Source organism: Mytilus trossulus, chromosome 11, assembly GCF_036588685.1.
Source record: "Mytilus trossulus isolate FHL-02 chromosome 11, PNRI_Mtr1.1.1.hap1, whole genome shotgun sequence".
In the NCBI taxonomy this organism is placed as follows: Eukaryota; Metazoa; Mollusca; class Bivalvia; order Mytilida; family Mytilidae; genus Mytilus; species Mytilus trossulus.
The window spans coordinates 26911699-26936857 of record NC_086383.1 but is presented as its reverse complement, the minus strand read 5'-3'; the positions used below and the strand labels follow the sequence as shown (position 1 = coordinate 26936857).

Here is a 25159-nt window from a genome sequence, read left to right as displayed (position 1 = left end):
CATGTAGATGGTGTACAGGTCACAAGTATCACATTGTGCCTATTTTAAAGATTTTAATTCCAAGTTAAAAGTTTTTTTCTTTACTGGATTTAAAGATGTTACATTGCCAATGATTTGGAATAAATTGTATATAACTGGAATATCAAAACCAAATATAAATACATTTTTTTGGCTTAAACATCAAGATACAACGATTATGGTATCCTGTATCAATGAAGAAAATATGGAAAATTCTGAATAAATTGTACTAATTGTTTTCAAAACAAGCACATATTTAGGAGTTTTATAATACTGTTACATTTAAGATGGATTTTAAGAAAAAGTATACTGTTCAGATTATTTTTAGCAGATTTTGCAATAAAATAAAACTAAAAAAATGCTTTCAGTTTCTTATGGTTTCCTGTCAGGTTTAAAAAAAACTTTAATATAACATTGAAAATAGATTTTAAATATTAACATGAAGCAAGTAACACTAGTAATGGTGTTTATTTATGCCTTTTGAATTATATTGTGCAAAATAAAGAAAATAAAGATTGGTTTCCTGTTTGGTTTCATGTCACATAAACGGTTAATCAAAATGTATTAATTTTTTCTCGAAAAACTCAATTGTTCCATTCATACTATTCTAACACCAACACAACCCACACAATAAAAGTTAAAATTTTAGAACTTATAAAAAAGGATACAAAAAGAAACCAAAGGCCGAATACCAAATTATGGTCCATATACAAAATTTATAAGCTTTGGTTGAATGGTTCATGAGAAAATGCAAGGACACGACTGGAAACACCATTTTTCAATCTTTCAACATATTCAAGAACCACAACTCCTGAACGGTAAAAGTCAAAATCGTCCATTTTGAACTTGACCTCAATTTTGTCATCAATAACAATATATTTAAATTTGGGAAGCTTTGGTAGAATAGTTCATGCGTAAATGCACGGACACACCTGGAAACTCCATTTTTCAATCTTTCAAGAACCATAACTCCTGAACGGTAAAAGTCAAAATCGTCATTATTAAACTTGACCTCCATTTTGTCATCGGTAACAACATATTAAAATTTGGGAAGCTTTGGTAAAACAGTTCATTCGTAAATGCACGGACACAACTGGAAACTCCATTTTTCAATCTTTCAAGAACCATAACTCCTAAACGGTAAAAGTCAAAATCACCATTATTGAACTTGACCTTCATTTAGTTGTCAGTAAAAAAATATTAAAATTTTGAAAGCTTTGGTTGAACGGTTAATGAGTTAATGCACGGACAACATTTGATTGCCGCCCGCCCGCCGTACATCCCCAATTTAATAACCAACATTTTTGTCACAAAAATCCGGTTAAAAACTAAAGACTGAGCAATACAAACCCTACCAAAACTGTGGTGATCTCAAGTGCTCTAGATCTGGTAGGGTGAGCGGTTCCTGCTCCATAAGTTCAAGGCTAGGTATGATTATGTTTGTATATATATAAATTATATGAGAATCCATCATTTTGATTCCCAGACAACTATTGTGAGGAATCATATTTTATTTCTGTATAAAACACAACAGCTTTAGATGCTATAAATTGATAAAAAATAGAGAATGGAACTGGAGAGTGTGTCAAAGAGACAACAACCCTACCAAAGAGCAGAATGCCACAGATGAGTCTTCAATACAGCGAGGAAATAAATCACATTGAGGCATGCTTCAGCTGGTCCCTAAACAAAAGTATTTACTAGTTGAGTGATAATGGGTGTCAGCTGTGAATGCACCTACTACCAGTTGAACAGTTCATGAGTAAATGCACGGAAAACATTTGATTGCTAACCGCCTGGCCCCCCGCCCGACATTTGTGTCACAAAATCCGGTTAACAAAGCATAGTAAAAGCTACCACCCCCTCTTCAGGATCCACCTATGGATATAACACACACACATCATGTTGTAAACTATGTGTAGATTACCTTTTCTGTTTTCTCTGTTTCACTTCCTGATTCTGAATCACTATTTACCATTTCTTTGGTATATGGGTTGGCTCTCATGATAACCTACAACACACAAAGTTATCCTTTATTCAGAATAAATACCGAAAATTCAGAAATTATTACGATGTTTTTATCATTGCAAAAAATGCAATAGGGTTATAATCATAATAATTTAAACTAGCATGTAGAAATTTGTAATATGAAATAACCAGGTGCTCTGCAGGGCATAGCTTTATACAACCGCAGAGGTCGAACAGTTGGGGCAAGTATGTACACAACATACAGCTTGATCAAATTTTTGAAATGATATCAGTTTCTGACACAAAATAAATGTCAAGATCTTTCAAATCTATTGTGCAATTAGGGACGACATCAAAAGATCAATGAAGGATAAAAAACTTAATTCAAATAGGTTGGGGTGGGGGGTTGAACTGCTGCAAGATTTGGTTATCCGACATTGATATTTTACATGTAACCATATTGGTCAATCAATTTTCCCCAAATTAAGTTAAGAGGGGGGTAGGGGGGTCAGTGAAAAAACTATGTGAATTAAGGTTTTTATCCTTCATTGAACTTTTGATGTCATCCCTTAAAGACTTGTTCTTCAAATTTTTCAAAAATTTGGGTAAAAAAATTGAACAAAGGTACCCCTCCCCTTTTGTTTTGCAATTAGTCCAAAACTTTATACATAATTTACAAGAAGTGTAACATGTGTAAGAGAGGTATAAAATGAGAACATACGCAGGATTGTAATGTTAAATGTTTTTAAGTTTCCCCTCTTAAGCTGCTTTTAAATTGTCTGAATTGTTCATTGAACAGAAAAACCTAGTTTTTCCCCTTTTTTGGCCCTAATTCTAAACAATATTGAGCGATTACTACAAAGTCAATACTAACCATCACTTCATCATGTTCATGATGTGGAAACTTTTGGTATAAATTCAAAAAGATTCTTTCACTTAAACAAAAGTTATTGTTTGAAAACTACAAAAATGCTCATTTTGGGCCCCCTTTTCAGCCCACTAATTCCTAAACTAATTGGACCATAACCCCCAAAATCAATCCCAACCTTCCTTTAGCATGTTTAGTGGTATGAAACCTTCTGGTAAAACATTATAGATTCATTCACCAAAACAAAAATTATTGTCTGGAAACAAAATGTGTCTTTGCACGACAACCCAGACGACATGATACCATTACAAGACTTGTATATAAAGGATTTACTCTGACACACAATACTGCAAAACCTCAATTGCATTTTAGTCATAAATGACTAATTATAAAATTACCATTATAATTGAACACATTAATTTTCTGAATTTACGGTATATATGCAAAGGACAAAACAAAAATAGTATGTATGATTACTGTTAAATGATGAAAAAATAAGGTAGGTAGCTATAAAGTTAGTAACTTTTTTCTTTTTTAATTAAAACATTAGAGTGCACATGCTGAAATGTCTCGCCTTCTTTATTAATCATTGATATTATGTTGATAGTCCTTAATATAAAGCTTTATTAAAACTGTCACTAGACATAAAACCTGCGCTTCTAACATAGATCATAAATATATTTCCATACACCAATTATAGTTGATTTATGGCGTATAGTATTAGATAAAAACACCAAATCTCAAAAAATTTAATTTGACCACTGAACCATGAAAATGAGGTCAAGGTCAGATGACATCTACCCACTAGACATGCAGTCAGGGGTACTACTTGTACAAGTGTATTTTATTTACTTGAAGAAGTGAAAAAAAATATACACATATAAGTAAATAAATAATGTTTGAATAATCTCCCCTTAATTTTCTGAAAAATTTACTTGTACAAGTAAATTTTTCTTACAATCCCACAAAAATCCACAAGTTTTGAGATGTAAAATCATGCCTTTAATGATTTTTCCCAGGTTTGCTCAAATTTTTTCATTAAAGTTCAATGTTTCATCTCATTAATTCATCAAAGAAACTGATTGGTAAAGATCTTGTATATTTGCGCAAGGCAATCAAAAATTGCACCTTTGGGGCTTGTAAATGAGCAGTGTTAAGAAGATAACAGACAAATGGAACTTTCATTGTCCATGAAATTACACTTGAATGATTAGTAAAGACATCTGCAAAGGGTACCCACCTTAAAATTTTTTAAGAGCAAAGATATCTTCAGAATTCAAGAAAAGAAGAAAGGATGATTTTTTTTACCTATACAAGTAAAAAAATCTGAATGCGGAAGGGACATAACTCAGCCAATTTTTTTTTTACCTATACAAGTAAATAAAATTCACTTGTATAAGTATCCTACAAATTTTCTTATATGTGTATATTTTTTTTTACTTCTTCAAGTAAATAAAATACACTTGTACAAGTAGTACCCCTGACTGACATGTACACCTTACAATCATTCCATACAACAATTATAGTAGACCTAATGCATAGAATATGAGAAAAACAGACCAAAACACAAAAATCTAACTATGACCACTGAACCACGAAAATGAGGTCAAGGTCAGATGACACCTGTCAGTTGGATATGTTCACCTTCCAGTCCTTCCATACACCGAATATACTAGACCTATTACTTATAGAATCTCAGATATGGACTAGTGTACTTGACCACCAAAACTTAACCTTGTTCACTGATCCATGAAATGAAGTCAAGGTCAAGTGAAAACTGTCTGACAGACATGAGGACCTTGCAAGGTACGCACATACCAAATATAGTTATCCTATTACTTATAACAAGAGAGAATTTAACATTACAAAAAATTTGAACTTTTTTTCAAGTGGTCACTGAACCATGAAAATGAGGTCAAGGACATTGGACATGTGACTGACAGAAACTTCGTAACATGAAGCATCTATTTTACAAAGTATGAAGCATCCAGGTCTTCCACCTTCAGAAATATAAAGCTTTAAAGAAGTTAGCTAAAGCCGCTGCCGCCGGATCCCTATCCCGATGTAGAGCTTTCTGCAACAAAAGTTGCAGGCTCGACAAAAAAAAAGAGTGTACAAATGGTGTATGGGACAACATTGTGATTTGGACAGTGCTTCATAAAAAAAATTGTAAAAAAAGGGGATAAAATTAGGGTAGGTCATGTAGGTAGGGGTACAGAGAACACACATACATGACATACTTCTTTGTTCATGTTGTAAGACAAATAGTAATGTAATAAATCATTAAATATCAAGTCTCTCCTGTCTTACATATCCAAATAAAATATTTATTTAGGCATATATATAGAAAGTGAAATTTGAATGTTACTGTCTTTTTTGAAAGAAAAATTTAATAAAGTTAAACCTTCCTTTAAAGATTCAATATGATTTATTGTTATAAAACAGGGTACAATTTCTCCCATAGGACAAGGTTTAGTGAGTGTGAATTATACTTTGATTGATTGAAGGTCTGTGTTTAATGCCACTTTCACAGCACTATAGGCTGGTTTCTATCTCATTGATGAACACTATTCAATCTTTATCTTTATATCATTAAATTAAAAAAATATGAAAACCATTTTCATTGTTTTCAAACTTCTCTAGCATGTTTAGAAACATGCAAATTTACAGTCAAATACATTGTCTTCATTTCATTCATGAAGACATCAGGGAAAGTAGCTTTAATTTCAGACTAGTAAAATTTACAATTTCAAATTTGCAAGGGAAAAATGTGGTCACTGCAAAAACTTCCACAACCCTGTTTGAACTCCCTAAAAATTTCCTTTATCTCACCTTCTTAGATTTTTGTTGCATTGATGATGAAGGTGTCACTGTAGTATTAGGATTCTTTTTTACTCTGCTTTTAGTATCTCTTTCTTCATCTGAGTCGGAGGATGATGATGAGGAGGAGGAGGAAGATGAATTGGAAGATTTTTTTTGTTCAACTTTTCCATTTTTTTTAGCCGGTGTTGCCTTTTTAGGGCTTGCCTTTTTCGGACTTGCTTTCTTGGGACTGGACTTTTTCACAGTGGTATTAGCTGTACGCTCAGATTCAGATGAGCTAGACGAATCTGAATCTTTCTCGGGAGCTGCGACTTTTTTAAGACTAGATTTATTTCGTTTAACTATTACTTTTCCTGAATCTGATTGTGAGGAACTACTCGATTCCTTGGCTTTCTTGTCCTGTTTTGTATTTTTTTTAATAAGCTTTTTCACTTCTGTTACAGGTTTGATTGTTTTTTTGGCTGTATCATCAGAGTCTGAATCTGATGAACTACTCGAGTCTTTTGACTGTTTGACTGTTGACTTCTTTGTTTTGGTAGATGCCTCTTCCGAGTCAGACTCTGAGGACGAAGAATCTGAACTATCTGCTTTAACTTTTTTCACAGGTGATGGAGCTACTTTCTTCTTTTTAGACTGTGGTGTACTTTTTTCCATTTCTTCAGTATTTTCCAATGGCCTTTTCAATTTCTTCTTGGGTGTGATAATCTTTAAACTTTCAATAGTGGATTTGACCTACAATAGAAATGAAATTACAATTTATAAAATAAACTCAAGAATCAACTTTTAAAATTTAATAACATTCAACAAGTGACTGTAAAAATATTAATTGACATAGGCATACAATAGCTGTTGGTTGCTGTCTATATATATACTTAGGATTTATTTATTTTTGTATTTATTTTCGTGGGTACCAATTTTTGTGGATTGAGATAAACTTGCATTTTCGTGGATATTGTGATTTCATGGTTTTCCAAAAGTCTGTGTAGTATTTAATCATTTTTTTTTCTTCAAGACAGTTATCAGAATATTGTAGTTTATACCTTTTCTTTTAACTTGCTTGCTGGCTGCAGTTTGTCTGAAAGTTTTGAGCTATGAATCGGTGTACTGGTACTAAGAAATTCATACTTGTCTGAGAGCTCATCATCATCATCCTCGTCTTCACCTGGGTCTGACTTCACATCTCGAAGCTTATTCTAAAAAAATAAAATAAACAGAAACATCTCAAACCTTGCCTACTTAATCATATTTCTCAAGGGTTTAATGCCCTTTACTTTATAATATCAAAAAATAGAAAAATCAAAAATCTGTAACAAGGTACCCTTACGTTTATCTTTTTTTTTCTTGACAAATTCAGATTTTTTTTTAAATCAAAACGCAGGTTTTTCAATGTTTTTCAAATATGTTTCATAAAAATTATAAAGCTTATGTATAAATGTACGGTGGACAGACAAATGGAAAAAGAAATGAAATGTATTCTGTGTACATAATAGACAGGATATCAACACTTGTAATTTTAATTGATTAAAAGAATTTCTTGTTGTTGCATGGTTTTAAATACTATGGACTAATTTTTTAGAGTGGGAGGCAACTATGTTTTCGAGAATAGATGATAACATATAGTCAATGATAGTATTTAAGAAGTGGATTGTGTAGAAAGTTTGCTTTTTGTTGAACACTTAAATTTGTGGTTCTCCTATACCCAGGAATTCTACAAACATAGGTATCTGGTTATCAATAATGAATCCTCATTTATGAAGTTTTAAATTCTGCAGATTTCTGTAAAAAATATAGTGTCTTTGTTCTCTCAACTGTATCATCAACTCATGTGTACTATATCTTGGATCTTTTATTTAACAAATTTACCTTTGACTTGACTGGCCCACTACTTGCACCAGAGACATTCCTAAACATAGAAAAAAACATATCATAAATAACAAAAACAAATAAAGTTTTATAAAAACATATCATAAATAACAAAAACAAATAAAGTTTTATAAATACATCTCATAAATAACAAAAACAAATAAAGTTTTATAAATACATCTTACAGGCCTCTACATTATCATTTTTTCTAACTTGTCCCTTCGGACAAGTTGCAAGAAAATCAACTTGTCCGAACTCTTTACTCACTTGTCCGAATTTATAATTGAAAGTCATTCTTAATATATATACGGTAATAAAATGCCCTGCTGAGCGCAGCCTGATATGACTGCTTGTTTGGGGTAATCATACCCCCATACTAAATCCAAGCCTTTCCTTTATGATATGGAACCATGTTGTACAATTTGAATGAGGTCCATACACTAACACTAAAGTTATTGTCAGGAAATTACAAAAAATGCTCGTTTTTGCCCCTAATTTCCTAAACAGTTGGTGGCGTTGCTAAAAGAATTCACAACCTTAAAGCTTCCTTTTGTTGTATTGAACCTTTTGTAAAATTTCATAGAGATTCATCTACTCTAACTAAAGTTATTCATTTATTGTCTGACAACCAACTGTGTCTTCGACGCTGCACACTGAATAACCAGAAGAGCGGGTTATTTAAAAATGTGCACCATATTTTCTAGGAATGTTTAAACAGACAGAAAAATATTACAGTCATTCCTAACAATTTAATTCTTAAATCTGTATTTCAGGAGTAATTCATGATGGCTCAAGTCACATGACAAAATTATGTTTATGAGTTGATAGACAAAAGAAGGCTTTTAGCCAATCAGAAGACGTCTTTCATCACTGTTCATCCAAAACTACATAAGTTGGTGACTAACACTTACAAATACTGTTTGATCTCAGACTGCTTTTTTATTGCCCCTTTTTTCCTCTGCGCTATTTTCTGTAAAATAAATTAAGTGAAATCAGAACACAAATGCATTGACAATGAAAGATTGGCTAATATATTGTGAATCACCATGCAAATGGTAACTTTCAGTCAGTGACAACTTTTTATTACATTTATATTTAATATAAAGATATCTCACTTGTCTTACAGTTGCAAGAGAAACCATTGTCTCAGAGTAGCTTCTGTAGGCCATCTTTTGGTGAAAGAGTTAATATATATACAGTGTAACCTGCCTAATCTGAAACCTCAGTATTCCAACATTCTGCTTTAACCGACACGTATTCATGGTTCCAAAATATTCATGTCCTTGCAGAAAAAAACTGATCATTCTGATACACTGCTTAATCTAACATTTTTTTCAGGTCCACTAGTGTGTGAGATAACACAAGTTACACTATTATCATGATCAAACAGACTGGTAAATTGTTAACACTGATAACTGTTTCCACTGTGAAACCAAACAACAAACTTTTAAACATTGTTGACACCGCTTAAATAACAAACCTAAGTTTTGCTGACTTTTTTTTTTTTTTTAAAGTGCTTAAAATTAAGGAAAATAACATTATAATACTATATAAATTGTCCAAAGTGCCGACAAATCTCAGAGACAAAATTTACTGACCCATTTTACTTTGTACTGCTGTTTATAGTTTCTGTCTTCACTATTAAAGTTTTCTTATTACTTTAAACTCAACTTGTTTTTATGGTTACCTAATTTTATCGTTTAACCCAAACTTGCCAACTTTGTAGTGATTTCATGATGCAGTTAAGATTTATATTCACATTTTTTCTTTTAATTTCTAATTTCGTCTCTGGTAAATTTATTCCTAATTTTTCAGAGACTCTGGGCATGTTCAGATATTAACATACCTCTTTTCTTTCATTCTCCTGTTTGATTACGTTCATTTCATATATCTCCCTTTCATCTTCTGGCAAGCTCTGTAAAAATCTTTCGTATTCTTCTAATTTTGTTTTTGTGATCTAAAAAGTTATTTAGAAAAATCAATGGTAAGTCTCTACTTTTTTTTAACATTATCAATGTTCTTCAGAGGGCATTAAATCACTATGGTACCCAGGTGTTATATTTTCTACCATGATGCTATTTTAGTTGATTTTATATTAAAATGCATAGGGACCATTATGCTATATTTTTGAATGGTTTTACACAATTCATTTTCCGGACCTTTATAGCTTACTGCTCAGTGTAGGCAGTGTTCTCCCAAGGATTTTTGGATAGCACCAGGGTAACGTGTGCTTTCGGTAAAATACTGAATAATGTGTAGTGTCGCGTTGTGTTGCGTTGCGTCACTTACCTATATTTCTAGTTACTATTGTTTTTATGTCTTTTGTTTTGTTTTAATACTGTGGTACTGTGTTATGTAGACATTCAGGCTGAAAATTATTGGTAAAAGCAAGGATTTGTTCCTTGGTAAAAGAGAAGTAAATCATAAACAATTTGTATACTTGAATATCTTTTTAAAATATATAAACCATGATTCATTACTATATAAAATAATTGTAATTTTTTAATATTTTATAAAATCTACAATCAATTAAAATAAAATATTATTTAAGAGTTCAATTTAAAAAACTTTCTTGTTTCTAAATAAAAAAATGTTGTATAAAAGGATAACCATCTTAATGAGACATTAGATTTACAAGAACTTATATTGTTTTATTATTTGCACCAGTTTCTATCTACAATAAAAAAAAATATAAACTTTTGAACATTTTGCCATAAATATAAATTTCAAGCAAATATTAACCTTTCTTGTACATGTGATGCACTAAAACTTTAATCTTTGTTTGTCAAAATTCATTTAAAAGAATTCCCTAATAAGTAACCATATTTTCAATGTCAACAATAAAGTCTCCCTATTTTTCCCACCTAAATGTCAGAAAGTAGATATAAATAGATTTAACATGTGCTTATGGACATTGTTTACTTATTTCATTCATTAATTTTGATATAGATATTCAGTTTGAAGGTACAGTCATGCCTTTAATTTATAATAATAGATCATGCAGATTGCAATTATTTGTAAAAAAACTTGAATTCTCTACTTGAATCAACTGGGTCATGTGATATTATGCCAAGATTACTCAGATGTCCAAATGCTGTTTTGCCAGACAAGCTGAGTGTGTAGTTATTTGTGATCATAAAATTATCAAATCTTATTTGAGACCCAAAACAAGCATGTTACAAGTAACATCGATTCATTCCAATCAACAAGGCTTACCTCAAAGGTAAATTGATCATGTGGTGTAAACAATCTGGATTAGAACTGGTTTGAACTGGTTAATTTCACCTAAAATTTTAGCACCACGGATAAGAGTTATACAGCGCGGTAAGACCGATAGAACCAAAGTCAAAAATTATACATCGCGGCCTGCGGTCCTTTATGGGCCTGGGGAGAACACTGGTGTAGGAACAAGGCTGTGTTGAAGACCACACTTTGACCAATAATGGTTTACTTTTACAAATTGTGACTTGGATGGAGAGTTGTCTCATTGGCACTCATACCACATCTGAAATCTAATTATCTTTTGAGCTTCATCTCTCATACCACATCTTCTAAAACCCAATTACCTTTTGAGCTTCCTCCATATATTTTTCTTTCTCTCCCTCACTCAAATTTTTCCAATCCTCTCCGTTCTGTCTCATGGCATCATTGCTATTTATTGTGCCTTTCAGTTTGTGCAGGTTTTGAGACGTAAATACGTTAAAAGCTGATCTGAAAACAAAAAGAATGTGTCCATATATAGTAGACACACTATCGTGAGTACTTGAAAAGCTGAGCTGAAAACAAAAAGAATGTGTCCATAGTAGACACACTATCGTGAATACTTGAAAAGCTGACCTGAAAACAATAAGAATGTGTCCTTAGTACACACACTATCCTGAATACTTAAAAAGCTGAGCTGAAAACAAAAAGAGAGTGTCCATAGTAGACACACTATTGTGAATACTTGAAAAGCTGACCTGAAAACAAAAAGAATGTGTCCTTAGTAGACACACTATCGTGAATACTTGAAAAACTGACCTGAAAACAAAAAGAATGTGTCCATAGTAGACACACTATAGTGAATACTTGAAAAGCTGACCTGAAAACAAAAAGAATGTGTCCTTAGTAGACACACTATCGTGAATACTTGAAAAACTGACCTGAAAACAAAAAGAATGTGTCCTTAGTAGACACACTATCGTGAATACTTGAAAAACTGACCTGAAAACAAAAAGAATGTGTCCATAGTAGACACACTATAGTGAATACTTGAAAAACTGACCTGAAAACAAAAAGAAAGTGTCCATAGTAGACACACTATCGTGAATACTTGAAAAGCTGACCTGAAAACAAAAAGAATGTGTTCATAGTAGACACACTTTCGTGAATACTTGAAAAGCTGACCTGAAAACAAAAAGAATTTGTCCATAGTAGACACACTATCCTGAATACTTGAAAAGCTGAACTGAAAACAAAAAGAATTTGTCCATAGTAGACACACTATCCTGAATACTTGAAAAGCTGAACTGAAAACAAAAAGAATGTGTCCATAGTAGACACACTATCGTGGATACTTGAAAAGCTGACCTGAAAACAAAAAAGAAAGTGTCCATTGATAGTAGGTCTCACTTGCACTATCATTTTCTATGTTCAGTGACCCCTAGCCTGTTATTTGGACAAAAACTCCAATTTGACATTAAAATTAGAAAGGTCATATCATATGGAACATGTGTACTAAGCTTGAGTTTCAAGTTGATTTAAAATCTACCTTGACAAAACCTTTAACAAGTGGAACAGACAGATGAATGGAATGATGAACAGACACAGTCCAGAAAACATAATGCCCCTAAGTGTGACACCAAAAATGTATGCATAAATGGAAAATGTGTACAGATAACCACAAAAATGCTTGTGCTTACACATAATGGTTTAAAAGGGGTGTAACTCAATTACAGTAAAGATGATGCAAACAAACTTCAAACTTGATCTGTTTTTCAAAGGAATAAGCATAGATTTGTTTCATAAAATTTGATTGAGGCAAACTAAAGTTAGAAAACAGAACATTACCTGTTAGTAAATTTATAAAGCCCAAGGTCTGCATTACCTGTTAATAATTTTGTTAATAATTTTGTAAAGAACAAGGTCTGCATTACCTGTTACTAATTTTATAAAGCCCAAGGTTTGCATCACCTACTAGTAATTTTGTAAAGCAAAAGGTATGCATTACCTATTAGTAATTTGTAAAGCTCAAGGTCTGCATTACCTTTTAGTAATTTTGTAAAACTCAAGGTCTGCATTACCTATTAGTAATTTGTAAAACTCAAGGTCTGCATTATCTATTAGTAATTTGTAAAACTCCAGGTCTGCATTACCTATTAGTAATTTTGTAAAACTCAAGGTCTGCATTACCTATTAGTAATTTTGTAAAGCACAAGGTCTGCATTACCTATTAGTAATTTGTAAAACTCAAGGTCTGCATTACCTATTAGTAATTTTGTAAAACTCCAGGTCTGCATTACCTATTAGTAATTTTGTAAAACTCAAGGTCTGCATTACCTATTAGTAATTTGTAAAACTCCAGGTCTGCATTACCTATTAGTAATTTTGTAAAACTCCAGGTCTGCATTACCTATTAGTAATTTTGTAAAACTCAAGGTCTGCATTACCTGTTAATTATTTTGTTCAGACTGAGGGTGAGATTTAATAACTATGCATTATTTTTAGAGTCACTAATACATTAATCATTTAAATTAACTCAGAGACTTACGTTTTTGTTGGCTTCTTTAAAAGTGCTGTTGTCTGATTAGGAAAAAATAAAAATAAACATTATGTAATAAATACTTTACATAGATCAAAACTGAGTTCCATTCATAAAAATCTTTTTCAATACACTAGATGATAGAGGTCTAGCCAGCACCACATTCCAATATATCAAAGAGAGTGACTTGCGTTTATTTAGTAGTATACCGCTGTACATGTTCATTATAATAGTCATAAGTCAATTTATTAAAAATAAATCCAGATACCAAAGTAAAACAGAGTAAATGTGTTAATGTATAAGAGGAAAACAGACCAATATAAACACTGAGGTGTAACAAAATCAAATGCCAACATACATATAAACAGACTAGTTGGTAATTTTTGTGTCATTTTGTTTTTTGTGGAGAGTTGTCTCATTTGGCAATCATACCACATCTTCTTTTTTATATTTGATAACAACTGCCATATTCCTCACTTTCTCCAGGATGGTAGGTTAACCTAGGTTTTATGACTAGCCTCCTGCTTATCAAATTGTTCATACATACCTTAGCTGATGCCTTGGCTACATCTTGTGCTACTTTCTCTGCTTTCTTCTTCCACTTATTCTTCTTTTCTTCACTTAAGCTCTTCCATTTCTTTAGGTAGTGCTCATGGGCAGCATCACCACCTCCCTGAATATATTTGAAATAAATTACAGCAGAATGCAATGGGTGTGTTGGTAACGGTAAAATATATTGTTAGTTTGTTTGTTAGCTGAACCGTAAAGTCATTGTTAGGTTAGGTATACTTACTCCTTTTGGAGAAGTCTAGTCCTACAGACAGATATATGTTTATCTGTCAGATTAGTCTACTTTGAAAGGAGAATAGTTTACCTAACCTAATGACTTCATACTTCAGCTATCAAGCAAGCTTACCAAAGAGATTACCTTTACCTACACACTCAATGCATTCTGCTGTAAAAGTTTGTGTGCAATGCTCACATTCACAAATTCAGAATACATTATATATCTATCATCATATATCATTCAACAAAAAGAAACAGTGGATTGAATTATTATGGTGGCATTTATTTCTGTGGATTGAGAAAAAACTCTAATTGTTGTGGATATTTGATTTGCAGTATGCCTATAGCTAGAATGCTTCATACAAGCCTAAAGAAATTTGTGACCTGTTGAGCATTTCAGTTTGTGTTTCATTTGCCCGAACAGTTTACACAAACATTGGTATCTAACTTAGAATAGTGAATCCACACAGTATTTAATCATTTACACAATCAGTCAAGGGTACTACTTGTACAAACTATTTATAATTACTTGAAGAAGTAATATTAACCCCTTCAACGCTATACACGGCATATGCCGCGATGAAAAAGGATTTTTCATTAGGACTCTTAAACCATTCGGTTTTCATTCGGGTTCTCTCTAATTTTTCATCGTTTGAATCTAGGATATGCAAGGTCTCATTTGCGCTTGAAATCCCGACAATTTTTATAGTAAAATCATGCAGTAGAAGGAAAATAGAAGGAAAATAAAAACAAATATTTTGACAAATACAAATGGCGGAAATCGGAAACGAAGCTGTAAATATGGAAAAATTTCAGCATTTCCTTGGCGAAACTATCAACGAGGATTAGTTAAAAGGTTTCTTGTTATCTCAATGTGTTTATTACATTAAATTCGTGTGGGAATTCTGATTTGATCGATCATTACGAGACGTAGAAAAAGGGGGGGGAAACGGAGGTTGACTGAAATTTTTTAGGACGGAGCTATTTATTTGTGCCACGATTACATAAAACGTTATGTATGGTACAATACACTAGGGAATCAGGCAACTGGTGTCTTCTTTACAATATGGCAGATAAAACAACAAAATAAATGAAGACTAAAAGTAGTTTTTATTCAAAATTCAACACAAATGTAATAAATTACACCTTTTACCTGTTAATTACCTGAAAACGCAGGTAACCTGATAAAAATTTCAGTAAAATAATTGCCTAACATTACAGTTCATGCTCTCCTGAGCATTTTTCATGCAATAAATTTCTCTGTATCTCATATAATAAAAAAGATACAGCAGTCTGAAAAGGAAAATACTGTTCTAATGAATGAAATAAAAAAAAATGCAGCAGCAGCAGCCATTTTTCTATTTTTTTGTGTAGCGTTGAAAGGGTTAATATACTTATATAAGTAAATTTGTAGGCTACTTATTCAAGTGAATTTTATTTACTTGTAAAGGTAAAAAATAATATTGGCTGAGTTATGTCACTTAGACATTCAGATTTTTTTACTTGAATGTACAGTGGATTCCAGTTATATGCATAGCCTATTTGTCAGACAAAATTATGCAATAAAGCGGAGTATGCTTATATCCGAAATGCCAAATGACAGAGTCAAATAACATAGATAGAACAGATCAGGAAATCCCTGAAGAAAGATGAACGTCTGTAATCCACATACAACATACTGAATGTTGAATTATTCTAATAAAAAGTCATTTGTGTTATTTTATTTTGTTTCTTTAAATAAAGATTATAAAAATATTTAGTTTTAGTTTATTTGCATTCCGACTTTCCTTTACCTGGGATACGAAAATAAACTGTTCTAAAAATAGATTTGTTTCTATGACCCAATCTGTACACTGTACATTGCTATGCTTTGATTAAAATAATACTTCACAGTTTATAATTATTTTATCATTAGATGTGTAATGAAATTGCCTTTGATATGCAGTTGGACAGTGAAGTAATACCCTGTTAGTTTCGTATATGCAATGAAGTAATGGGGCCCTGTACGGGTTATTTACCGGCCACAAGTGTTGAAAGTGAGAAAATATAATAATTGAAAGTAAATACTCTTTTCTAAAATATGAAAAATAAATGATTGATGTATAACATTCTTTAACCATATATAAATACCCTACAATATTTAACATTAATACAGATCACCCCAAGCCCAATTACTAGAGTTCATATTGGTTATGATCGATAATTAGCAGGAGTTATTGTTTTTAAAATTAGCCCCAAATGTAATCTATTGACAATTGTTTAAATCCAATCAATAATATTAACACCCTTTCAAGTTTAAGATAGAATGGTCAGTGTTTTTACAACAATTATCTGCTTGATATTTTAATGACCTCGAGGCTTAAAATAGAACATGGAAAACTTTACCTGTGTAGACATCGAGGGTTATTTTTGAATGGTCTTAAATCAAATTCCATCATATAAACACGAAAGAAACTGTTTTAAAACTTTATTTAAATAACACAAAAGTAAATATGAAACTAGAATTGCCATTGCAAGCAATAGCGGATGTCACCCTTCCCCCAATTGCCACTAAGCGGCAGCCATTTCAAAAACTTTTAACAGTGAATGCACATATTTGCATGGCTATACATTTTTCTGTAAATTTTCAGTACATTTAGATCATTTTTAAAAACATGACATTTATGCTGTTTCCATGGCAACGGCAGCCATTTTGAAATTTTCAAAGTCAAAAGTCTCATCTATACATGCCAGTTTACAATAATACTAAATTTCATTAAGTTTTGAGCATTTTGAAAATATTTGACATTTCTGCAGTTTCCATGGCAACGGTAGCCATTTTGGAAATTCCAACTTCAAAAATCTCATGCAGACCTGACAGTCAACAATCATAATAGGTTTCATCAATTTTGGAGCATTTTGAAATTTTGGAAATTTTTGACATTTTGGTTGGTTACTATGGTAACAAAGACTTTTCCAAAATTTTAGTGGCAGATACCACATTGGTTCATGGGAGGGAACATACCATCAGAGATTCAATGGATTTGACCTACCATTTTAAGAGAGTAAATGCCACTTTTTAAGGTTTTTGAAGGATTTTTACCATTTTTGCATTGTTTCCATGGTAACGGTAGACATTTTCGAAATTCCAACGCCAAATTTCACATCTTCCCATGTTGCTCATCATTACTGTGAAGTTTCATAAAATTTGGAGCATTTTGATATTTTGGAAATTTTTGGTGTGGTTTCCATGGCAACATAGTAGTTCCAATGAGTGCCAAAAATCATCCAAAAGAAGTATATAGTGGGCACCTACAATGTATCAAAATATAATGATTCTAAGTATAAGCATCTCCAAATAATTAACCAAAACCAAAAAGTGGAATTTTTCACATTTATTCCGTTTCCATGGTAACAGCAGCCATTTTTAATGGTCTTCAGACCCACTGCAACCCGAAATTTTTTGTTCCTCATTATAGTTTACTATAATCAACAGTCAGGTTTCATTGTCTCCAAAAAAGCTGCCGGACAAAAATCATTGGAAGAATAAGAATAATAATAACAAAGAAACGGAGGAATAACAATATGTCACCCGACATTGTCGATCGGGTGACATAATAATAATGAAAAGAAGGATGCATTCAAGAAAATTGTATTTACCAGATTGCCATTTCCGGTCAAAAATCTCGCTAGCTTAAACTAAGAATATCTAGACGGCAATAATTTTCTATGCAATAAACCGAAAGGCCACTTTAGAGCTATGCATATAACCGGACAATTTAACATTAGATGAATGAGAAATGGTTTTGTGCAGGAGAAAACTATGCAATTAACCGAATTATGCTATTAAGCGGTATGCAATTAAGTGGAATCCACTGTATAAGTAAAAAAGTCATCCTATCTTTTTTTAATGCGTTCTTAAGATTTCTTTGCTCTTATATAATTTGAAGTTATCATAGATGCCAACCCTTTTTGACACAATCAGTAACAAACTATCAAATTTTCCGTATTTTTGAAAAGTTTTCAGTAATCATTCATAAACGTGCATTCACCAATAAAAACTACTGACGAGTGGTTGCAAGGTGATGTGCACTAAAATTTGTTGTTTAACATGTTGTCTGTAGTATGTATTCCATTAATTAATTGTTCAGATGTTCTCGTACATTTTGGTTTTGTCATGTTTGTCAAGGAGAAGTAGGTAAAGGGGGAAAGCTACTTCATGAATGCACGTTTACCTCTTTGGAAGTCAGTTAAGTTTCTCAACAATAGGTTGATAACTCCTGAGAAACCGGAAGCATTACATTGGCGTTTCTAAATACCGGACCAGGACAGAAAAGTAATGATAAAATCCGTGTTTTACAAAATTGAACGGCGATGATTGGTAATCCGTAACTATTCAACTTTGACCGTAATAGCGTAGTTTTTAAAGCAAAATCGGAAAAACTACGCAAAAATCGTAATGGTTGGCATCTATGAGTTATCTGCCCTTTGCAGATGTCTTTACCAATCATTTTTGTCTAATTTCATGGGCAATGAAGATCCCATTTGTCTGTTATCTTCAGAACAGTTTCTTTGTTGAATTAATGAGATGAAACATTGAACTCTAATTAAAAATATGAGCTAACCTGGGAAAAATCATTAAAGCCCTGATTTAACATCTCAAAACTTGAGAGTTTTTGTAGGATTGTAAGAAAAATTTACTAATACAAGTAATTGTTTGAGAAAATTAAAGGGAGATTATTTAAACATTATTAATTAACTTATATGTGTATTTTTTTTTTACTTCTTCAAGTAAATAAAATTAACTTGTACAAGTACTACCCCTGACTGACAATAAACAATTTAAATAAGTGTGGACATTTTCTAATTCAAATAGACCACTCTATACTATGAACAAACAAGAGGCTCTCAAGAGCCTGTGTCGCTCACCTTGGTCTATGTGAATGTTAAACAAAGGACACAGATGGATTCATGACTAAATTGTGTTTTGGTGTTGTGTTTGTAAATCTTACTTTACTAAAGGTTCTTGCTGCTTACAATTATCTCTCTCTTTAATGACCTTGGTCCAGTAGTTTCAGTAGAAAATGTTAGTGAAAATTACAAAATTTATGAAAATTGCAAAATATAAGGGGCAATAACTCCTTAGGGGGTCAATTGACCCTTTTGGTCATTTTGACCTATTTTTAGGTCTTACTTTGCTGTACAGTATTGCTGTTTACAGTTTATCTATATCTATAATAATATTCAAGATAATAACCAAAACTGCAAAATTTTCCTTAAAAATACTAATTTGGTGGCAGCAACCAAACAACAGGTTGTCTGATTTGTCTGAAAATTTCAATTTGCTAACCCTTATTTCAGATCATGACCTAATCGATAAAATAACCCTTTTGACAGATTTGCTTAAAATGCTTTGGTTTCAGAGTTATAAGCCAAAAACTGCATTTTACCCCTATGTTCTATTTTTAGCCATGGCGACCATCTTGGTTGGTTGGCCAGGTCACTGGACACATTTTTAAAACAAGATACCCCAATGATGATTGTGGCCAAGTTTGCTTTAATTTGGCCCAGTAGTTTCAAAGGAGAAGATTTTTCTAAAAGATAACTAAGATTTACGAAAAATGGTTAAAAATTGACTATAAAGGGCAATAACTCCAAAAGGGGTCAACTGATCATTTTGATTTTGTTGAATTATTTGTAAATCATTCTTTGCTGAACATTATTGCTGTTTACAGTTTATCTCTATCTAAAATAATATTCAAGATAATAACCAAAAACAGCAAAATTTCCTTTAAATTACCAATTCAGGGGCAGCAACCTAACAACGGATTGTCCGATTCATCTGACAATTTGGGGGCAGATAGATTTTGACCTGATAAACAATTTTACCTATGTCAGATTTGCTCTCAATGCTTTGGTTTTTGAGTTATAAGCCCAAAACTGCATTTTACCCCTATGTTCTATTTTTAGCCATGGCGGCCATCTTGGATGGTTGGCCAGGTCACCGGACATGTTTTTTTAACTAGATACCCCAATGACGATTTTGGTCCAGTAGTTTTAGAGGAGAAGATTTTTGTAAAAGTTATCGATGCCAGACGACGACGGACGCAAAGTGATGGGAAAACCTCACTTGGCCCTTTGGGCCAGGTGAGCTAAAAAAACTGGAAGTACTTGTACATTGTAACTTTGCCATTTATATTTCTCTGCATGATGTATAAAATCATATTTCAAAGAATAACAATTTATATCTTTTTCTACTAAATTGCCATTATTGGTCCAGTAGTATTAATATGAAAATATGCTGTTCAGTGTGAGTCAAGGCTCTGTATTGAAGACCATATTTGACCTATATATAAATGGTTTTCTTTTACAAAATTGTGACTTGGAAGGAGAGCTGTGTCATTGGCATTCATACCACATCTTCTTTTATCAGTTTATAGTTTGCTGTTCAGTGTGAGCCAAGGCTCCCTGTTGAACCTCTCTTTGACCTATAATGTGTTTTTTTTTAATTGTGTCTTTGAAGGAGAGCTGTCACATTGGCATTCAAACCACATCTTCTTATATCAGTTTATAGCCCTTTATAGCTTGCTGTTCAGTATGAGTCAAGGCTCTGTGTTGAACAGTTTGACCTATAATGATTTTCTTTTACAAATTTTGACTTGGATGCAGAGCTGTCTCATTGGCATTCATAACACATCTTATTTTTTGAGACATTTCATTACTGAAGTAAAAAGAATTCCTCTGAAAGTCGTTATACCTCTTCAACATCTTCTTTACTAACTCTGTTCTTGATGTACAACTCTTGAGCTCTTTGACTGCAATGACATAAAATTAAATTGGTTAAAATTACGAAAAAGCAAGAATGTGTTCATAGTACACGGATGCCCCACTCACACAATCATTTTCCTTGTTCAGTGGACAATGAAATTGGGGTCAAAACTTTAATTTGGCATTAACATTAGAAAGATCTTATCACGAGGAACATTGGGTATTAAGTTTCAAGTTGATTGGACTTCAACTTCATCAAAAACTACCTCAAACAAAAACTTTACCCTGAAAAGGGACAGATGGACGGACAAACAGACAGACCAGAAAACATAATGCCCCCCTACTATCATAGGTGGGGCATAAAAACATGTTAGAATCATAGCAATGTTTTATTTTCTTACAGCTAATTTCCTATGTAAAGCAAAACTTTGATTAGCTTGCTTGCTTTGTTTGTATATACTACATGTATATAGTACAATTGTTATTGGGATAACGTCCAATCAGATTTAATATAATATATACAGGTTAAAATATGCCTTTATATATTGTTAGAAGATATCTGTTAATTGCATAGCTTGATTTGACATTTTTACAAACAGAACAAGCAAGGTGACCAATGTTTTACCCTACAAGCATAAGGAAATTAGCTGTAAATTATCCAATAATTTCAACAATATACATTTTATATATGTTATAAGCAATATCACTATTTTTTCCTTATCTCTATTGTATTATACTTCCAGTATAATTATGGTAGCTAAATAACATGTTGCAAGCATACCTTGCATTTTTAGACTAACTTGACTGATGTGAAAGTGATATTTATTCTCCATTTATTCAATATAAAAAAAGCCCCATATATCAAGCACTTTGATGTCCACTCTTTTTTTTTGAAAGTCAATGTGGGAAACCCCAAAAGACAAAATAGCAGACGCACATTTAAATTCATGACAGTAGTACAAAGGGACAGACTGATTGACTTTGTCTACCCATCATGATAAAGTACATACTTAACAAGGAGAATACACTCATCACCACATAATGTAAACTTAAGAAAAGGGGGGGGATTGAATATTAAGTTTTTTTTCTGAAAGTAACCCACATTTACCCCCTTAATTGATACTAACCTCAAAGTTGATTTCTTCTGTCCTGTAGGGTTCTTTTTAGCTGGACTTGGCTATAAAGTAAAAATATGCAATCTTCAAATTTGAAGAACTATGTACTGTCAGATTAGTGTATCAGAATTTGGATCTTACTAAACAGCTAAGGCCACTTTTTTTTTATTAGTTGGTTTACGGATCCGCCGACCCTGTTTTTCACGATTTTGAAATAAAAATTAAAACGATTTTGAAGATTTTTTTTAATTCCGCCGACCTTTTTCTGTTTGAAGAAGTTCAAATAAAAATAAAAACATGATTAAAAAAGATCGTAATACCCTCGGAGTGGATTCGGAAATCCCGTGTGGTTCCCTGTTCAGTCAAGGTTTCATGATGATCTAATGTGGTGAAAAGGAACCAGTTGAAAGGCGGTTCCCTGTTCAGTCAACGTTTCATCATGATTTGATGCGGTGAAAAGGAACCAGCTGAAAATGAAGGCAACTCCAAGCAAGGACCGAAGCTCATAAACTCGGCAATCAATGTTACACGCAGGACTTCGGGAAAGTTCGGAGAGCAGACAACCTTGCTTCAGAAGTTGAAATGGAGGACCAGATATGATTTTAATATTGTTGCCTTGGAGATTTTCGGTGTAAATCTAACGGTTGAACAAAATAAACATCGCAGTCATGAATAATAAAAATGAAAATTATTTTTGAGATGGTTTGGGAAGTTTGGTTTAAAAGGTCGACCAACCGCTAATTTGAAACCCTGTCCTAGACAGTCAGTGAGGTTGACGGCGGGTCAACTTTGGTTCAAGTGTTGATCAGAAAGTCTGAAACCCGTCGAAAGGGGTTGTTTTAGTTTCTTGAGGATTGAGCTCCATTTGTCATTACATATATGAGGTATTAGTCCAAATAATTATGACGTCTGGCAAGGCTTTCTGGCATCCAAGATTTGTTACAAATAGCCTTGCCAGACGTCACTTAAGGGAAGAATCTTTTAACTTGCTTCCAGGGATGGGTGTCTGATTAATTGGCCTTATTATATAAATACCTAAATACCATCCCACCGTACCCATTAAGATTTAATGGAACAGTGATGGGATATGGTGAACAAGATCCCAACACAAAATCAGAACATGTATTACTGTAATAGAATGCCTGACAATTAAAATCACTTCAACATTTATAAAAAGGGACAATCACAGAACACTTCAAGTGCTAATACTTTATTAATAGCAGTGTAAAATAGCATAAAAAACCTAAGAAGGACATGTTTTCATGTACCACATATGAAGACATATGACATTGCAGAGTGCATATGGTATTTCCTCAATAAGATTGTATTTTGTTATGAGGAATTTTGTCACTCCCTGATCTAAATTTGATAAATAAATACACAGAACAAAGACAAATGCAATTGGTAAAGACACTTCCCCTTCATCAGGGACATGCTTTCATCAATCTACATTGACATTGGACTCCTTGTAACACATTAAATTTAAATTAAAACAGCAAGAATCAATACCAAATTATGAAACGATCTGCATACATGTTTAGTACAAAATGCATAATACTATCATATCTATCTATCTTCCCATCAAGGAGTGGACTCATTTTTGAGTGTATATACTCCAGCGATTATATTACTATTATATAGAGTAATGTCATTGTTGTTTCTCTCCATTTTTGGTTAAAAAAAACAACAGTATTAATTCCATTTTTTATTTTTATTTATTTTTCAACCTCATACCCTACATTTTTTCATAGTTTTTATTTTTATTTATTTTTTCGACCTCCTACCCTTCCTTTTTTAATAAGAATCCCGTAAACCAACTAATAAAAAAAAAGTGGCCTAACATCAATACTTTTTTTAGAATTTTCCTTTTAAATTTTCTTTTCAAATCTAAAATATTAAATAACAATATTTGAAGTTATACTTCTTGATATGGCATGCAACAATCTTGTCTTTTTTTTAAAACTATGCCAAACAAATGGAGGATGTGTTATGGAAACAAATATACAGAATGAGATTATGTCCCCACTTGTTTATAATCATATAAAAGGGCATACCTCTTTAAAGACAAATGGAAGCCATTGAAATTAGAACTTAATCTGCATTTTGTGGTTATATGCAGGAATCTGATGTACATATGTACAGTAGTTGTTGTTTGTTTGAATAATTTATATGTGGTTCTCCTTTCTCGTTTTTTATATAGATTAGACCGTTGGTTTTCCTATTTGAATAGATTTACACTAGTAATTTTGGGGCACTTTATAGCTTGTTGTTCAGTGTGAGATAAGGCTCTATCGATGTTGAAAGCTGTACATTGACCTATAATGGTTTACTTTTATAAATTGTTATTTAGATGGAGAGTTGTCTCATTGGCAAGCATACCACATCTTCCTATATCTATTGTGTATAAGTTTCATAATATTTGATTGACATTATGTGAAGTTAAGAGATCAAAATCCACAAGGACTGTTGAGTATGTTCAAGGTTTTACAGTTGATGTGTTTTAACAATTGTGCATAAGATGCTAAAACAAATGTACCTCTTTTTCTTTTTCTTTTTCTTCATAATATTTTGTGTGCTTCTTTAATTCATCCACTGCAAAATGAAGTATGTAAAATAAAGCAAACATATTTTAAAGGATAACGATGGAAATAAAGTTAATACAAACAGTAAGTTCCTGCGCATGTGTCAAACATATTTTGTGCTCATTAGAACACGGCTTTGTTTACAAAGCGTAATAAGGACGTCATATTAGAATAATTATTTGCAATTGAACATTTTAAGTATCATGAGTATGATTGCTTTAAATAAACAATATTACTCAATAATTACATTAGATGTATGTTTCATTATAATACTTTATTCTGATTGGCTAACTGCACATCACGTCTTATTCTGTATGCAATTGCATCACTCAATAAAACTTTTCATTCATGATAACACGTGGTCCCACAATAAAGTGCCAAGTAAATAAATTTAAAAAAAAATAATTCTTGTTTTCATGATCATAGCTAAAAAATGTAGTTATAAGTATTGAATGCTTCTTTTTGTAACTTCATAGGGTTGTAAAAGCGTTGACTGTGCGAACATTTTTAGAATGAAGCGCTTCCGTGCTTCATACAAAATGTACTTTGGTCAACACTTTTACACCCCAATGAATTTACAAAAAGAAGCAGTCAATTCTTAAACAAAAATTTTCAAATACAGTCATATTGCTGTAAACATGGTTTAGAG

The 25159-nt window shown here is 32.3% G+C and overlaps 1 protein-coding gene across 2 annotated transcripts in view; it reads right to left on the bottom strand.

Annotated features, from left to right (window-relative positions):
• Positions 1-25159, bottom strand: part of LOC134690938 (nucleolar protein dao-5-like) — a 358745-nt gene that overhangs the window by 13750 nt on the left and 319836 nt on the right. Inside the window, exons 1-7 of one of the 2 annotated variants that reach the window (XM_063551108.1) lie at positions 11107-11224; positions 9387-9497; positions 8452-8510; positions 7541-7580; positions 6718-6870; positions 5687-6409; positions 1946-2029 (exon numbers count right to left, since the gene is read on the bottom strand). In XM_063551108.1, the coding sequence (XP_063407178.1) occupies positions 1946-2029; positions 5687-6409; positions 6718-6870; positions 7541-7580; positions 8452-8510; positions 9387-9497; positions 11107-11181 (1245 nt within the window). In that variant the 5' untranslated portion in view covers positions 11182-11224. Of the gene's footprint in view, positions 1-1945; positions 2030-5686; positions 6410-6717; positions 6871-7540; positions 7581-8451; positions 8511-9386; positions 9498-11106; positions 11225-25159 lie in introns of those variants that run through there. The other variant, XM_063551107.1, reaches the window with a different exon arrangement.